General features: G+C 41.2%; 1 protein-coding gene across 3 annotated transcripts in view; it reads left to right on the forward strand.

Annotated features, from left to right (window-relative positions):
* Positions 1–16,794, forward strand: part of SATB1 (SATB homeobox 1) — a 265,946-nt gene that overhangs the window by 33,070 nt on the left and 216,082 nt on the right. For all 3 annotated transcript variants that reach the window (XM_033930677.1, XM_033930676.1, XM_033930675.1), the window contains exon 6: positions 10,582–10,693. In XM_033930677.1, the coding sequence (XP_033786568.1) occupies positions 10,582–10,693 (112 nt within the window). The remainder of the gene's footprint in view (positions 1–10,581; positions 10,694–16,794) is intronic.

The following is a 16,794-nucleotide window of genomic DNA, read 5'->3' on the forward strand; positions in this document are numbered from 1 at the left end:
AGGGTGCCAAAATTGCATCCTCTTTTGGTTTTCCTTGTTTGGGTGGGATGGGAGTGCTTTCACGTGCTGCACAAGATGCGTTTTCGTGACTTGGGATGCTTCTAGTCTGAGAATCGGGGCAAACAAGGTTTAAATCTCATTTCCCTTGCTTAGGGCTCCTTTTACAAAGCTGCGCTAGTGATTCTCTTGTGGCAAATGAGGTAAACCCATAGGAATCGAATGGGCATCCGTTTATTTGCCACATATGGATTGCTAGTGTAGCATTGTAAAAGGAAGCTTCAGTGATGGGCCTAAAGCCACACTTAGGTTATGTGCTCTTTGGAACAGTGGGGTTTTGTAACCAAATACTTTAAGCCACATTAAACATTCTTTGGCATGGCAGACTAAAGATCCAAAGAATTATAATTGGCTTTGCTTTACACAGCATGGATATTCTTGAATATAGCTTTATAGGTGGCAATTGTCTTTTTCAAATATTCAGATTTCTGCTTTTCAGTTAAAATAAAGGATTGGCACAAGTAGTTTCATACTGAAAATTTGAAATTGATTTTGCCATATATATATATATGTATATGTGTATATATATATGTATATGTGTATATATATATATATATATATATATAGAGAGAGTGACAGTAACTTTTATATATATATATATATATATGAAATTGATTTTGCTATTAATGTATATATATGTGTGTGTATATATATATATATTAATGGCAAAATCAATTTCATATATATATATATATATATATATATATATATATATATATATATATATATATATATATATATATATATATATATATATAAAGTTACTGTCACTCTTATTTTCCAGTTTGGAGAGTTTGACCCAGTCCTCGCCACACCCAGCCAGTCATGTTTTTGGGCCATCCACAATGAATAGGTCAAAGATTGATTTGCATATAATGGAGATAATGCATGCAAATCAATTTGCATTGGGAATAGCCTGAAAACTTGAGTGGCTGTATGTAGCCCAAGGATTGTTTCTAGCGGAGGGTTATTGATGACACTCTTAACTGTCTTTAGATGGCTGTATCAAGTTGCATCTAGGGGCATGATAAACTGCAGATGGCAAATGATACTTGCGTTTAAAGAGATGGTGTGGGGAAGGGTGCAAACATTTCCATGCTAGCGCTTGAGCAAGCTAAGTCTGGGGCTAGATTAGGGGCTGGCACAATGGGAGAGAATTTCTCCATCGCTCTTTCCTCCAGCTCCCTTGCTTGCAATCGACTTAAGGTCAGGTCCAGCATTCCTTTCCACAGAGCAATTTCACATTTGTTGGTAGAAATTGGCATTCAGAATCCAGATCGAATGTTTTTGGATATTCATGAAATCTGTTTGAGATGATGTTTCTAACTCATAGAAATGTGTTGCAACACACAGATGGGGCTGAAGCAAAAAAAAAAAAAAAAAAATCTCTTTAGTGAGCACTATGTGTAAAAAGAATATTGCATTTTGTGTGCTCCTGATTACCGTATGTAAACAGTTTTTGACATCTGTCTTTATAGTTTTCCAGGAGAAGACGACTTGGTTTAAACAACCATTTTACATCACATTCTCCATTTCAGCCTTGCTTTACCTGTATTATGAAAGCAGATGGTCTGCATGTCTTTTGAATATTTATAACTATCAAAAACAATCTCTTGCTATTCACCCTTAGGCTTATGAGATGTCAGAACTGTTGTGGATGGGAAAAAAATCATCCTGGGTGTTTACAGAGAGAGGGATTACATTAAGCTGAAATGACTATATGTTTTCCAGTTAACGTTTGTCCATCAGCTATTTAATCGTATTTAGGTAATTGTGTAAATAACTTCCTACAACTCTTGCCCTCTCTTTTATAGCACTTAGGAGATTTAAACATTGGTAAATCAGTTCTATGAATTGTTGTTTATTTCTTTACAAAATTGTAGTCATCCCAAATTGTAGCTCTTATGGCTTGTTCAGACAGATATTTTGTTCTAGAATCAGAGATGTTTATAACATTTTTCTCCAGTGCTGTCCGCCAGATCCATGCTGCCTGTGTGTTTTGCTCTGCAGTGTGGTCCTAGTGTAGCTTGATGGGTTTATTTGCTTTCTTCAGTCTCCACAATGAGGGGTATTTGATTTGTTTCTTTGTGTGTGTGTGATGGAAAAGTTTTGAGATGCAGAGGGCATTGAGGAGGGGGGGTGCTTGTGGAAAAGGGAGGGGGATGATTTAGCTGCTGTTGAATAGAAACTGAGCAATCGCTGATAACAGATTTTACTGTGGTTGCATGATTTGGCAGAAATGCATGAGCAATTTTGGCTTTGAAGATTGATGTAATTAACACAGAATTTTATTTTTTATTTTTTTTGGGGGGAGGGAGGGTATAGAGTTGTTTTTCTTGAGTTTCTCAGTAAGGAGAATAGAATATTTCCATGATGTAAAAAATAATAATATAATATAACTAGTGTGTAGAGCTTTGTTTGAATAATTGACAGATGTTCTCATCCTTCGCCTCCCAAATAATAAGCTGCTGATAAAACAAATCCATTAGGGTCCCTTTTTATTTCTGCTCCTGCCATTCCCAAAAGAATACTTACATATGCTTTTACAAAGCTGCAGTAGAGATTTCTACCGTGGGCCAGTGAGGTAAATGCGCCGACGCTCATAGAATTCCTATGAGTGTCGGAGCATTTACCTTGCTGGCCTGCGGTAGAAACCACTACTGCGGTTTTGTAAAAGGGGCCCAAAGTTTTTGAAAACTCCTATTTTGGCCACCCTTTTTTTGTACCTCTTTCTAATTCCTCTGTGTCTTTTTGAGGAGCAGTGGTGATCAGTTATTCGTGCTTTCCATTTGTTGGCTTAACCCTTTAATTGGCAGATGGTGAAACGGCTGGTTTAGGTAACTTCATGTTGAGCGAGAGCAACAGTGCCAAGTAACAGGCATTTGGAGATGGAGATCTCCCATAAGAGCCAGAGAAGACGCATGTTGCTTCTGAGCAACAATGCCAAATAAAGGGTTAATAACAAAACATTGTAGGGGGGGGGGGGGCTGTGTTAAAAAAAGTATGCAGAAAATAAGAGCTAGCGGCTAGAATAATTGGCTGTGACCCTCGTGTAATAGTTACTTTATCTGCCAATGTATGCATAGAACTAGGATCTAAGCAATGATCGTGGGCTGTTGCAATGAACCGAGATTCTGGCGAACTTTATTCAATTCCCACTGCAGTTATTTGTGACCTTGGGCAAGTCACTTTGGGCTAGATTCACAAAGCAAACCGATTATGTCCCGATTGGTTTGCGACCCCTTTACGAGCAAATTTCCCTCCAGCCTGATTCACTTACCTCTCCTGCGATCCGTTTTGAATCCGTGCATGCAAATGAGGTGAAATACATGCAAAGTAGGCAGGGACGTGATTCATAACAAAATCCGATCCGACTGGGCTGGTCGATCAACTGAAGAAGCGACTGTTGGGGACCAGTCAAACATTTTACACCGAATCACCATATATGGGACACAAATCATACAAGTCTGTCCAATACCGGCCTTAGTTCCTTAATTTAAACCAATTGTTTTCTAATTAGAGATCCCCTGTGTTTATCCCATGCTTTTTGAATTCCATCACTGTTTTTCTCCCCACCACCTCCCTCGGGAGGCCATTCCAGACATCCACCACTCTCTCTCTTATTTCCACTTGGCCTTCTTTTCTCCAAGCTGTAAAGCCCTAGTTGCTTTAGTCTTTCCTCATAGGGCAGTTGTTCCATCCCCTTTTATCATTTTTGTCACCCTTCTCTGTACCTTTTTCCAATTCCTCTATATCTTTTTGATGTGCGGTGAAAAGAATTGCACACCTTTGATGTGCATGATACCCAATATCAGAAAATGCAGTCGGGCATTGTTGGTCTTTTCCCTTGGTCATTGGAGAGAGGTATCTTCCATCATTTGCAACACTGAAAAGGGGGGATGAGCGTGATATGACGCATTTATTCCTTCTCCAGTGCACCAGGTATCATCTAGTGCCCTGAATTGCTGCTCAGCAAATGATATAAAATTGAGATTGCTGAAATAGATGGCCTTTTCTATTTAGGTTGTCAGCTGGGGAGATAGATGTTTTGGTTTGATGTCTCTGATGTGTAAATAATCTGGAGAATGCATTACGTACATGGCTTATTTTTCTAGCCCCATTCTTACCCAGCTCCTCGGTGTTCTATCTCTTACACTCTCACCTTGTCTATTACCTTTCACCAGGGAAGGAAATATGTGAAAATAATCTGTCTTCAGTAAATACTATATTACCCCTCATTATCTTCAACCAGCATTTACAATTTGTGGATTGTTTGTCCCTTTTAGGTTTGTTTGTTTATTAAGTTGTTGCTGCTGCTATTGCTGTTCTTGTTGGAACTGTGCATGTTTATATTTTTGGCCTTTTTGAACCAGGTAATACATTTTCAGTAGCCATTTACCTGGATATACAGTATAGCTGCCACCTTCAGACAGGGCCCAAAGGGGCATTTTGAGGAATTATATCTGCCTTGCTATCGTCCCCTCTCTCTCTCTTCACTCTTAACTGTTTGATGTTACCATTCAGTTGTGCCACCTTAACTTTCCTACATCTTGTTCCAATTTGGGTCCTTCTCTCCTATGATCCACAGGGACAGGCCTAGACAAAGTCTCCACTGACCTTCTTGTGGCTAAGATGTTTTGCTGGGTCCTCATTCGCCTTCTTTTATTTGCTGCTTTTGAAATCATTGATTACCATGTACTGCTTTTTATACTTTCCTCACATGGATTTTAGGAGTCCTTTATCCCTCAGTTATCCTCTTAGCTTTCCCCTTGCACTTTTAGATGGTATTTTTATAACAGGATTCTTAGGATAAAGAGGGTAAGAAGGTACCTACCTACCTTTCAGCACACATAGAAATGATTTCTACAAAGAAAAAGGGTAACCTGAGTAACAGTTACGGCTTGAACCACCTTTCTGGACAGAGAAGAAAGCACACTTTGAGCATTATCTGCTGTTATCTATTATGGTTGTTTCTATTTATTTACACTGGTTTGATATACCTAAAAAGTATTCCTAGTGGGATACAAAGAGGAAATGGGAAGTGCCTTAGAAGGGCTTGTAGGAGGGACAGAAAGGGGTAAATTCATGCTGTCTGTTTTACATATTTGTCTGTCTTCTATTCAAGATTGGTTATGTACCCATCAGATTATGTTGAGTGTGGATAAGACTACAGTTTGTTGGATTCGTTCTAGTAATTTTGATTGTGACCCAAATGTGAACTTATTTGGTTGAGAATTTTCCATTACTGATTCTTTTGTTATTTGGGGTGATTATTGATGATGATTTATCTTTCACGACCCATGTTGCAGCTTTGCTACTTACTGGACATGTGGTGTTATGTAAATTTACGTTGTGTTCAAGGATTACTTACTCAGCAGGCATTTTTAACTTTGGTATATTCATATATCTTCTACTAAGTTTGCAGAAATTACAAACTGTACAGAATTCTGCTCTATGGCTATTGAGCGGTGTTGGAAGTTTTCATGATGTAACACTATTATTTATATCTTATCATTGGCTTCCTATACTTTTTAGGATACAGTATAAAGATTTTACTATTTGTTCATGAAATCCTGTATTCAATAGAGACAGTACCATCGAGTAAATTGATGTCTGCCACTAGATCTCTCTGTGATCTAGTGGCAAACATCTTGTTATCGCTGAACTTCAGTCTGCACGTTTAATGAGTACACGCAATAAATCTTTTTTCAAGCACTGCTGCTTTGGAATGCGCTCCCTATATAATTTGCAGGAGGAACGTTCCATAACTCATTTTCGTAAACAACTTAAAACTTACTTATTTCAGTCGGTGTTTTCTAGCTCATTGAATTTATGATTGTACTAGTCTTTAAGCCCGTTACATTAATGGGTGCTAGAGATGTCTGTCTGGGGGTTTTTCTTTGTCTCTCTCTCCTTGGACGCTGTCTATGTGTCATTCGTTCTATCTGTGTCTCTCCCTGGCCCCCTGCCTACCTGTATTTCTCTGTTGCGCCATGCCTGCCTGTATCTCCATGGCCCCCTTCTGTGTCCCCCCTTCCCAGAGCAAAGCATGATTGTTTTGTGCCCCCCAGCACACCCCTCCCCCCCAGCAGCCCCCTTTCCCTCTCCCCTTGTTGTGCCATGCCTTCGTGCTCCGTGGCCCCCTTTCCCCCCCCCCCCCGATGATTGCTGTCTGCCCCCAGCACACCCCTCTCCCCAAAGCAGCCCCCTTTCCCTCTCCCCCTGGTCCCCTGTTGTGCAATGCCTGTCTACTCCGTGGCCCCCTTACGTTTCCACCCCCACTCCCATTCTTTCCATGCCTCCAACTGGAGCTGGTCCTTTCGGCGCAGATTGTCGTGCAGCAGGCCCAGCGTCCTGCCCCGGTACTGCTTGCCGTTGGGAAGGTGGAGAGCGGCCTGCAAGGCTCGCTACAGTGGCTGGCGAACCTCAGCAGGTTGTTTTGAAGAGGAACGGCAGTGGGAGGGAGGAGTCGCTGGCACACGCGCCTCCAGCTAGCGCAGGCGCTGTGAGGACTGGCACAGAAGCACACCTCATGCCACCAGGACTCACGAACTTTCAACAGCGCATGCGCACTCTAGGGTTTTATTATTATAGATGTTTTAATGTATTTATTCTATGTAATCTTTGTGTGTGTGGTGGGGGGGAGGTCTTTCCTATTAAATTTTGTAGTTCCTTTCTGAAATGTTTTTTATATTGTTGCAAACTGCTTGTCTTGCTTTTATATATTAACGGTATATCAAGTGAAATAAATCTGTAATCTGTCAGGAAGATATGAGTCAAGAAGACCTGGTGAAAGAGCCAGTTTTTAACCTGCTTCTTGAATGCTCGATAAGAAGGTTCCAATTTGAGGGTTGGTGGAATAGGGTTTCAGAGTTTGGGGCCAGTATAACTAGAAGCAGTTTCATATGTGATGTCTAAATGTAAGTGAAAGGGTGCTAAATAGTGTTTCGTTATGAGCACAGGGTATGAGCTGGGGTGTATGAGTTTTAGTAGGTTTGCAATGTAGTCCGGAGCAAGTGTTTATGCCCCTTATGGACCACAGTGAGGAGTTTGAATTGAATGTAGGCAAAGACGGGGAGTCACTGTTAATTCATTAGTGGTGTGGGAATGTGACCAAAATGAAAGGCTTTGTGAAATATTTTAACTGCAGTAGATGGTACTAACTGTAAGAGCTTATGGGAAAATAATATTAGTGTGGAGTATGGTGCATTGCAATAGTCCAGATGAGTGATGACTAGAGCGAATGAGCAATTATATATGGTAATGTAAACATGAAAGTGTCAATTTGTGCTTTAAATATGAGTTTGCTATCAGATATGATGCCTAAATTCTTTATAGGCATACTGAAAGCAAGAATGTGTTCCTGGATAGTAGGTATAGAAGGGAGGTGGTGTTTAGGGGTTAGAGAAAAATGTGGTTTTGCATTTAGAAAAAAAAAAAAGCTTATTTTTCTTAAGTCAGATAATTAATGAGTCAAAGCAAGAGTTGAGGTTGGCTATGCCACAAATGATGGAGAAAAGAGTGTATACAATTTTAAATATTGTCCACTTATCAGTAAGAGCTACAGCCTTGGGATTGGATAAATAAAGGAATGATGAAGATGCTAAATAGGGTGAACGCCAGTATGGATCCTTGAGGGATCCCACAAATGGACTGAAATGCTGAAAATAATGTATTACTATGAGGCAGCTGCAAGTTGCGGCCAGTTAGACAAGACAAAAACAAGAAAGGACACTTCCCTTGAGTCCAAAGTAATGGAGACTATGGAAGACCTTTGCTCAGAATTCAATCCCAAATTTCAACTTGCTTGTCTGTTATTCAGCCTGAAATTCCTTTGCCTGGTTTCTCCCCTCCTCTTGTTTTCTGTTCTGTGAATAAGTTATTGTCCCAGATTCTGCAGCCTGTGCACATATTAGCCCCCAATGTCTCCTCATCTACACACACTGCAAATGCCACCAATGATTTCTGCTCTAAGCTTACCAAAATGCATGCTTTTCTTTGAGTACTCCAGCAAAGTCTTCCCCCTTTATGGCTTGTTTATGCTGCTGCAGCCTGTTCCTTGCACATCTTCCACAGAAACATCGCTCTCTCTACCACATGACTTGGGCTTCCTCCAGTGCCCTTAGTACCATGTAAATCCTACAGTTCAAGGTTCTCCTACTCACCTCTATGAGCTAAATGCACTAAACAGGGTTGATAATCCTGCTTGGGTCTGCTGCAATCCGATTTTTGACCGATTCCAGAAGAGCGATTGATGAACAAACAAGTTTGCATGCACGGAGGTTCGCCATAATCCCTCTCACACTTGCGCAGAGTTGGCAGGGGAAGCTCGATCAGCTCAGAGGCAGGGGAAGCTCTGAAGCAGCCTCCTGCCACTCAGCTGTTCGGGGCTGGAATCTTTTTATTTTCTTTTCTTTTAATGAGCACAGATGTGCGTGTTACCCACACACAATATCTGTGCCCATTAAAAAAAAAAAAAAGTGGCACCTCCCCCCAACGACAACTGCGGGTCCCCAAACACCCTTCCCCAGACAATGACAGCTGCCCCCACGAGAGACAGGAGGGATGCCCAGTCCCTCTTGTCTCAGCAACCTACAGCATCAAAAATAGCAGGTGGGATGTCCATTCTCTCCTGCCAGGTGAATCCCCCTCCCCACAGCAAAAATGGCAGGTGGGATGCCTACTGCCTCCTGCCAACGGAGGCCCCCCTCAAACCATCCCCTATCCTCTCCTTTCTCTCCCTCGCAAAAAGAAAGGAGGCCACCAGATGCTCCTGCCACCAGATGCTCCCCCCACCCTCTGACCCCCTCCCCTCATACCTTTGTCCAAAGTTGAGAGCAGGGGGGATGCTCTTTCTTTTCTGCTCCAAGGCCCGCCAGTCCAAAATGGTAGGTCTTCACCTCCCTGGTGAATCATGTGATGCATGGGGAGGGGCCTAAGGCCCTGATTGGCTCAGATGCCTAAGGCCTTTCCCAAGGGGAGGGCCACCGTTTTGGACTGGTGGGCCTCAGAGTCGGAGGGACCGAGCATCCCTCCTGCTCTCAACTTCGGACAAATATATGGAGGTGGGGGGGAGGTTCAGAGTAGGAGGGAGTGGGCATCCCTCTTGTCTGGGTTTATTTTTTTGGAAGGTGGTAGGGTAGGGGTTGGTTCAGGGGGAGTGCTGACATGGTCGAGTGGGGCATCCGGTGGCAGGAGGGAGTGGGCATTCCTCCTATCTCTCTTTCAGGGACCCACGGTTGTTGACCGGGGGCTGGTGGCTCAGTTTGCATTTTTTTATTTATTTTTAAATGAGGCAGATATTTTGCATGTGTAGCACACACACAGCATTCACACACACACAAAAAAGTATGGCATGTTATAAATGTATTAATTTGTATCGGTAGGACAGATAAGCAACTGGTCTTGACCAGCTAAAAGCGATCACTCTCTTTTTTTTTTTTTTTTGTGTATCAGAAGCGATGTCAGTGCATCAATCACTCGGCTAGTTTGTATGGGGTTTAATATTAAAGAGCTTATTTGCATGGCTGAGGCGGATCAGGCAAAACAACGCAGTGCGCCGTTTTGTGCATCGAGTCGGCAAATTTGATTGTCACTAAACCAGTCAAAACCGGTTTAGCGACGATCGTTAAGACTTTTGCTGACTTTATGGGCAGACTGGATGAACCGTTCAGGTCTTTCTCTGCCGTCATTTACTGCTTTACTGTGTTTAGTGCATCTAGCTGTTAGTGCAGATGCACTGTCTCCTATTTTTGGTTTGGTTCTTTCCACTCAGTAAAGCTGTTCCAGATGAATGGTAGAGTGGGTGCAACATGCGTCTTTGACTACATTCAGATCGCATCCAAAAACTTTATTTGAGGCTTCCTTTAAGCCAGGGGTGTCAAAGTCCCTCCTCGAGGACCGCAATCCAGTCAGGTTTTCAGGATTTCCTCAATGAATATGCATGAGATCTATTAGCATACAATGAAAGCAGTGGAGGCAAATAGATCTCATGCGTATTCATTGGGGAAATCCTGAAAAGCTGACTGGATTGCGGCCCATGAGGAGGGACTTTGACACCCCTGCTTTAAGCTTTAATCAGTCTTGTTGATTTTTAACTATGTTTTCCATAATAAATTTTTTGAAGCCACTGACTGTGTGGATTAATTAAAATTGTAAGCTCCAAGGGCTGTCGTTTATATCTATGCAACTTTTGCCTACATCTGGTGGCACTATAGAAATTGGAGGCAATGGTCACAAACTGTACCCAGTCTGCTTAAATGTTATCTAGGTCTTGATTTTTGACCTCTAAGAGATCTATTTTTGTTGCCTTAAATCTCTCCATTTTCTCCCTCCAAATTTCATCTAAACTGATTAATAACTTTCAGGAGGCCTGGAGGTCTGGACTAAAGGATAAAAAGAATGCAGCATGGTACTCGGATGCTAATAATACCATAGTTGCAGCAATTGAAATAATTTCATTGTTTTGACTTGTGCTATTAGGTGTTAAAATCATTTTTTATTTTTTCCTCTTTTTTCATGCAGAGTATGATTTCTTCCATTGTGAACAGCACTTACTATGCAAATGTCTCGGCAGCAAAATGTCAAGAATTTGGAAGGTGGTATAAACATTTCAAGAAGACAAAAGATATGATGGGTAAGCAAGAAAGAGGAAGGGGGTATTAAAGAAAGTCTCGCAAGGCAATTTGTTTACTATTAAATGTCATGTCAGGGTCTATCATAGCTATATCTCAACCTACATATTTTGTTCACCCAGTTAGAAATCGGTTCATTGTGTGGCTTTTTTTTTTTTTTTTTTTTTTAAGGTATAATGTGCTAATTAAATTCAATATATGTTTAAATCGGGAAAAAATTCAACTTGGGTGTCAGATACTCAGGAACTCCTGAAAAGAGGAAGGAAGCTGTCAATTTTGTTAACAGCTCAGTAAAGGCCTAACATTGCTTATAGTGAGGAAGCTGGGGAGAAGATTAAGAGGTATGGTTTGTGAAGGAGAGGAACAGAAGTGTAAGGAGAAAGTGCTTTTTAATTGTTTGGGGCTGTAATTAGGCTGATAGTAGGGATACCGCTAATGCAAAGTTGTTGTTTTTTAAATGCCCATGCATGGGAAAAATAAAAGCCTTATCTTTTGAGATGTGCCACAGACCTCACATTCTGACGTTTCCAATATCATTCTTTGCTAGATTAAACGGATAAAATTATTAAATCCATTCCTCTTCTTTGAAACTTCATAAAAATTTTGTGTGGTACTATTCTTTTATCTATGGTAATATCCCAAATAGTTTTAAGGATGAGAGAAATGACACAAACTGTCAGGATATTTTTTTTTTTTTTGCATGTTTTTTACCTTTTTAGTATCTGAAGCAAATCCATCCATCTATCAAAACCGATTCCTTGCCTTTTATAGCTTAAAGCTGTAATGAAGACAATGCATCACTTTTGTGGTAATTGCTTGAATTACTGTTCCGAGTGAATGGCCCACATGGGTTGATCTCTGCGTTCTGTTGTGGATATAGATTGTTTTCCCCTCTAGCCGCCTTGCAGTTTCCATATAGCACTAACCACAAATGTCTCACATTTTTATACTGAGGCTGAAATAGTTCTCTTGCAAAATGATGATGATGAACAAATCTGACATGGCAGAATTTTGTGAGGAGTACATCTTTTGATTTCTTTGCTTTGAGGATATATTCATCAGGTCTACTGCAGAAGTTTGTGCTAACTTTTCTTCTTTTCATCGTTTTTCTTTTGTCAGAATAATGACCATTGTGCACGCACACAAATAGATCTTGGAATGCAAACCGTTTATAATAAACAAATGTTGGCAACAGTGGTCAGCAGGCATTTTAAAATCAGTTTTGTCATGCTTTTGACAGACTCCCTGAACTGTTCTGTTCTCATTGGTTTGCTGCTCTCCACCCCTAAAGTTATATGTTCTGAAAGAACTATGCCTGCATGATCTTTCTTTGTCAAAGGAAGATGTCTGTGCTGATTCTGACTGACTGACACGCACACACGATAATTTGACCTATTTTTGAGGAATGACATCTAATAAAAGGTCATGGATTTGATATACTGTCTTTCTGTGGTGTAACTAATGTGACCATACATCCTGTTTTGAACGGGACCATCACATTTTTTTTAGATCCCCTGTCCCATTGTCCCCATGCACAGCTTCGGGATGCTGAAATGTCTTGTTTTCAGAGAGATGTATACCAATCTATACTATTTTTTTGTATGGACCTTCAGTATACAACCAGGCACATTCTACTTCTGGTTGTTTTAATCTCCATCAGTCCAACTTTTATTGAATATTAATAAAAATTATTTTTGTATTTCCAAATTTTTCTTCTCATTTGTTTATTCTTCTATTCATTCATTATGTAACTGATTTTCACTTAGCTTTTAGAAAATTTCTTCATTGCGCTTATTCTCTTTCAATAGCCACCTCTCCCGTCATGCATGTTTCACTAGAAGCTTTCTTCAGGGTCGAGGGGAACTAAAATATTTGCGGGAGCTGCTTGCCGTCATAGGTGTGAGTCAGTGGGTTCAGCATTGCAATTGCTTACTAGTACTTGAACTGTGTGCTGTTTTCAGAGAGAGCATTCCGAAGCTGTGCGTGGGGACAACGGGACAAGCAATTGCAGAATCTGGGTTCTCTCCCTGCTTCCCTGCCGCCGACGCAGCAACAGGACCAGGCCAGGCGAGTGCAGCGACTGCACAACGGCCAGCCCAGAAGCCTTCCCCCGACGTCAATTCCAATGTCGAAGAGGAAGTTCCGGGCCAGCCAGGCAGGAATTGACATCGGGGGAAGGCTTCTGTGTTGGCCGTTGTGCAGTCGCTGCACTCGCCTCACTGGCCCTGTTGCTGCATCGGCAGCGGGGAAGCATGGAGAAATTGTTGTCGGTAGCGTGAGGGGAGGCAGGGAGAGAGAAAAAAAAGAGAAAAAGTTAGGGAAGTGTGGCGGTGGCTTGGGGGGGCAGGGAGGCGGCGGTGGCTTGGGAGAGCGGGGAGAGAGAGAAAGAAAAACAGAAATGATGCACAGTTAGAAGGAAGTGCAACCAGAGACTCACCAGACAACAAAGGTAGGAAAAATGATTTTATTTTCAATTTTGTGATCAAAATGTGTCAGTTTTGAGAATTTAGATCTGCTGCCTATATTTTGCACGATAATTGTCTATTTTTCTATAGTTGTTACTGAAGTGATATTGCATATTTTAAAGTCATCTGTCTTGACCTCTTTGAAATAACCCTGAATATAAATGATAATTAACATTTTTTCTTTGTGGGTTTTTTTAAAAATTTTATGTTTACCATTATGAATTAATAAGATATTGTGTGTACATGAAAAATGAATGGAAGAAATTGGGGGTGGGGCTAGGGCAGGATTGGGGACGGGACTGAAAATCAGTAGATCCTCCCATTTTGATGAAAAAAAATAAATTGTCATGTTAGGTATAACCAAATGGTTTTCACTTATTATATGCAGGTACTTTTCTCTGTCCATGGTGGGCCCACAATCAAGTTTTTGTACCTTGGTAAATGGAGGATTAAGTGATTTGCCTAGAATCACAAGGAGCCATAATAGGAATTGAACCCAGTTCCCCAGTTCATTGTGCTAAACCATTAAGAAGACTCCTGGTATTTTTTAAGAAAACTAGGTTACAGGGAGGAAGTGGGTTTAGAAGCTTACGGGGAAGAAATGTAGTCTGCAGAAAGAAAGAAATTGTCTGAAATGAATGTTCCTTTCATATACTGGTTTTTAGATGGGGTAATTTTTTAAAGTTTATTACAGAGTTTTTGTTTGTTTTAACTATTACTTGGGGTTGGAGTTGATGCTTTTGTTACCGCCCTGCTTATTACTTAGGATTTACACAAGACATGCTGAAACAGGTTGAAAGTACATTTCAGTCTGCTTCCCTGCATTTTACATACAGTATATGTATATGTATTAAATTCATACAAACTCAGCCTTTGATTTGCCTGCTCTGTGGATAAATCAAATATTACAGTTTATCATTTTAGCACCGTACACTGGCACCAAAAAATCAGCAATTTGAATACATTTCTTTGCCTATATATACAGTCAGCCCTCTATATCCATAAGTTTCATATTCACAGATTCAACCAAACGCAGCTCGCTCTCTCCCCACCCCTTCACATCCGCAGATGCTCAAGTCCACCTGGTATACCTTTGCAGCCAATCTCAGCCCTGCAGCAACTGCGGCAGCTGTATTCAAAGGCTGCCTGCCCCTTCTGATGCAACTTTTTGGGTGGGCCGAATCAAAAGTAAATGCCCAGTGCAGACTACAGACAGCCTTTCAGTATGGCTGCCCCTGTTTCTGCAGGGTTGAGGCTGGCTGCAAAGGTATACTGCATTATCTTGAGCATCCATGGATTTTGGCATCTGCGGGGAGTCCTGAAACCAATTCCTTGTGGATACCAAGGGACAATTGTATATACGCATATATGTACTTTAAAAAATTCTGTTGGTCAGATGTAAAATTATGAGATTACTAGTATACTGTATTGCACATAAACTCATTCAGAATTAAATGAACAGAGAAGGAAGTGACATCACTAGTGTGGATGGTCACTCCTGAGTGAAGTTTCATCGGGGTAGCACAAACTTTATGACTTAATACCCTCTAACAGCATATTTTCATGCTGTAAATTGTCTGATCTTCCTTTCAGCTGTGTCATGGCTATGAGGCGTAAGTTTGAGAGCCACCAGTTTACTGGTGGCAAGTCTGGTTCATGACTGCCGAAAGCATTTAGCCTCTCTAAAGATCCTAAGATGTTGGCGATGTCTGTCTGAATTTGCAGAGATAAAGGGCCTGGATGTGGGGCGTGACCCAGGTAGAATTTTACCTACCCAGCCATACTGCAGAATCGTGGAGCTGCTCCCTGATCTTAAAACAGAGGTGCTGTCGATTCAACTTAAATATTAAACAAGCACTGGCTGAGCTTAAACAGGAGCTAGTTGAAATAACGAAGAGGCAGGATGAGGTGGAAGCCAGAATGGACACGGTCTCAGACAAACTGGATGATCACCTACCAAAAGTTAGACTGCTTGCAAAGGGGAGAATGAGAGATTTGAGATAAACTTGACCTGGAGAACTGATCCAAGTCATGTAATTTATACATCAGGGACCTTCTGGAGGAAGAGTAATTTAAAGACCTGATGGAAATAGCCCCAAGGTAAAATTTATCCAGATAGCTTAACCCCCTTTCCCCTCCCCCCTTGCAATTCCCCCCCCACCCTCTCTACCTGTATTATCCCCCTAAGACTCAACAATGTAACCAGCTTCCACTCTTTAACTACCTCGTAATCTTCTTGCTTCATCTGACGTTTTCCTAATTTTTCTACCTATCTTGTACCCTCTTCTCAAAACTTTATTATGAAACCAGCTCCTTAATTGTATAATGTAACCAGCTCCTTAATTGTAACTTTTTTCCTGGAAATGTCCAGTTATCTTCTGATGTAATCTGCTTAGAACTGCAAGGTACAGGCGGAATAGAAGTCAGTAATGTAATGTAATGTAACATAAGAATAACCTTACTGGGTTCGACCAATGGTCCACCCAGCCCAGTTTCCCATCTTCACAGAAGCCAATACAAATCACAAGTAACTGGCAAAACCCCAAATACTAGCAGCACTCCGATCCAGGGCAAGCAGTGGCCTCCCCCATGTCTGTCTCAACAGCAAATATGGACTTTTCCTCTAGGAACTTGTCCAAACCTTTTTTAAAACCAGCTATATTAACTGCTCTTACCACATCCTCTGGCAATGCATTCTAGAGCTTAACTGTTCTCTGAGTGAAAAAATATTTCCTCCTATTAGTTTTTAAAAGTATTACTCTGTAACTTCGAGTGTCCCCTAGACTTTATAATCTTGATGCAGTAAAAAAAATCGATCCACTTGTACCCGTTCCACACCTCGGGATTTTGTAGACTTCAATCATATCTCCCCTCAGCCATCTCTTTTCCAAGCTGAAGAGCTCTAACCTTTTTACTCTTTCTTCATACGAGAAGAGTTCCACCCCTTGGTTGCTATTCTTTGAACCTTTTCTAGTGTTGCTATATCTTTGTTGAGATAAGGAGACCAGAACTGAACGTAATACTTAAGTGAGGTCGCATCATCGAGCAATACAGAGGCATTATAACATTTGTAGTCTTGTTTACCATTCCTTGAGCTGGGAAGAGGGATTTTGGCAGGAAGTGAGTTGATCGCAGGGATGTTTAAGCCGGGTTGGGTGAAAATCCTGTCAGTCAATGAATCGAAAGAGACAAGATGTGTATATTATATCAAATGATAGCCCTACTGAAACAGAATGGATGTATGGGGCCTTATAAACCTTTAAAGGTTCCGCTCCAGTGAGCTGGGAGGAGGGATTTTGGCAGGGAGTGAGTTGATCGCAGGGAGATGTAAAACCGGGTTGGGTGAAAACCCTGTCAGTCAATGAATCAAAAGAGAGAAGAAGTGTATATTAGATCAAAAGATAGCCCTACTGAAACAGAATGAATGAATGGGGTTCTAGAAACCTTTAAAGGTACCGTTCCACTGAGCTGGGCTGAGGGATTTTGACAGGGAGTAAGTTGATCTTAAGGACAGGATGCATGACAACCCTATCGGTCAATGAATCAAAAGAGAGAAGATGTGTATGTAGATCAATTGAAAGCCCTACTGAAACAGAATGAATGAATGGGGTTCTAGAAACCTTTAAAGGTACCGTTCC

The sequence above is a fragment of the Geotrypetes seraphini genome, chromosome 2 (genome assembly GCF_902459505.1).
Source record: "Geotrypetes seraphini chromosome 2, aGeoSer1.1, whole genome shotgun sequence".
NCBI classification, from domain to species: Eukaryota; Metazoa; Chordata; class Amphibia; order Gymnophiona; family Dermophiidae; genus Geotrypetes; species Geotrypetes seraphini.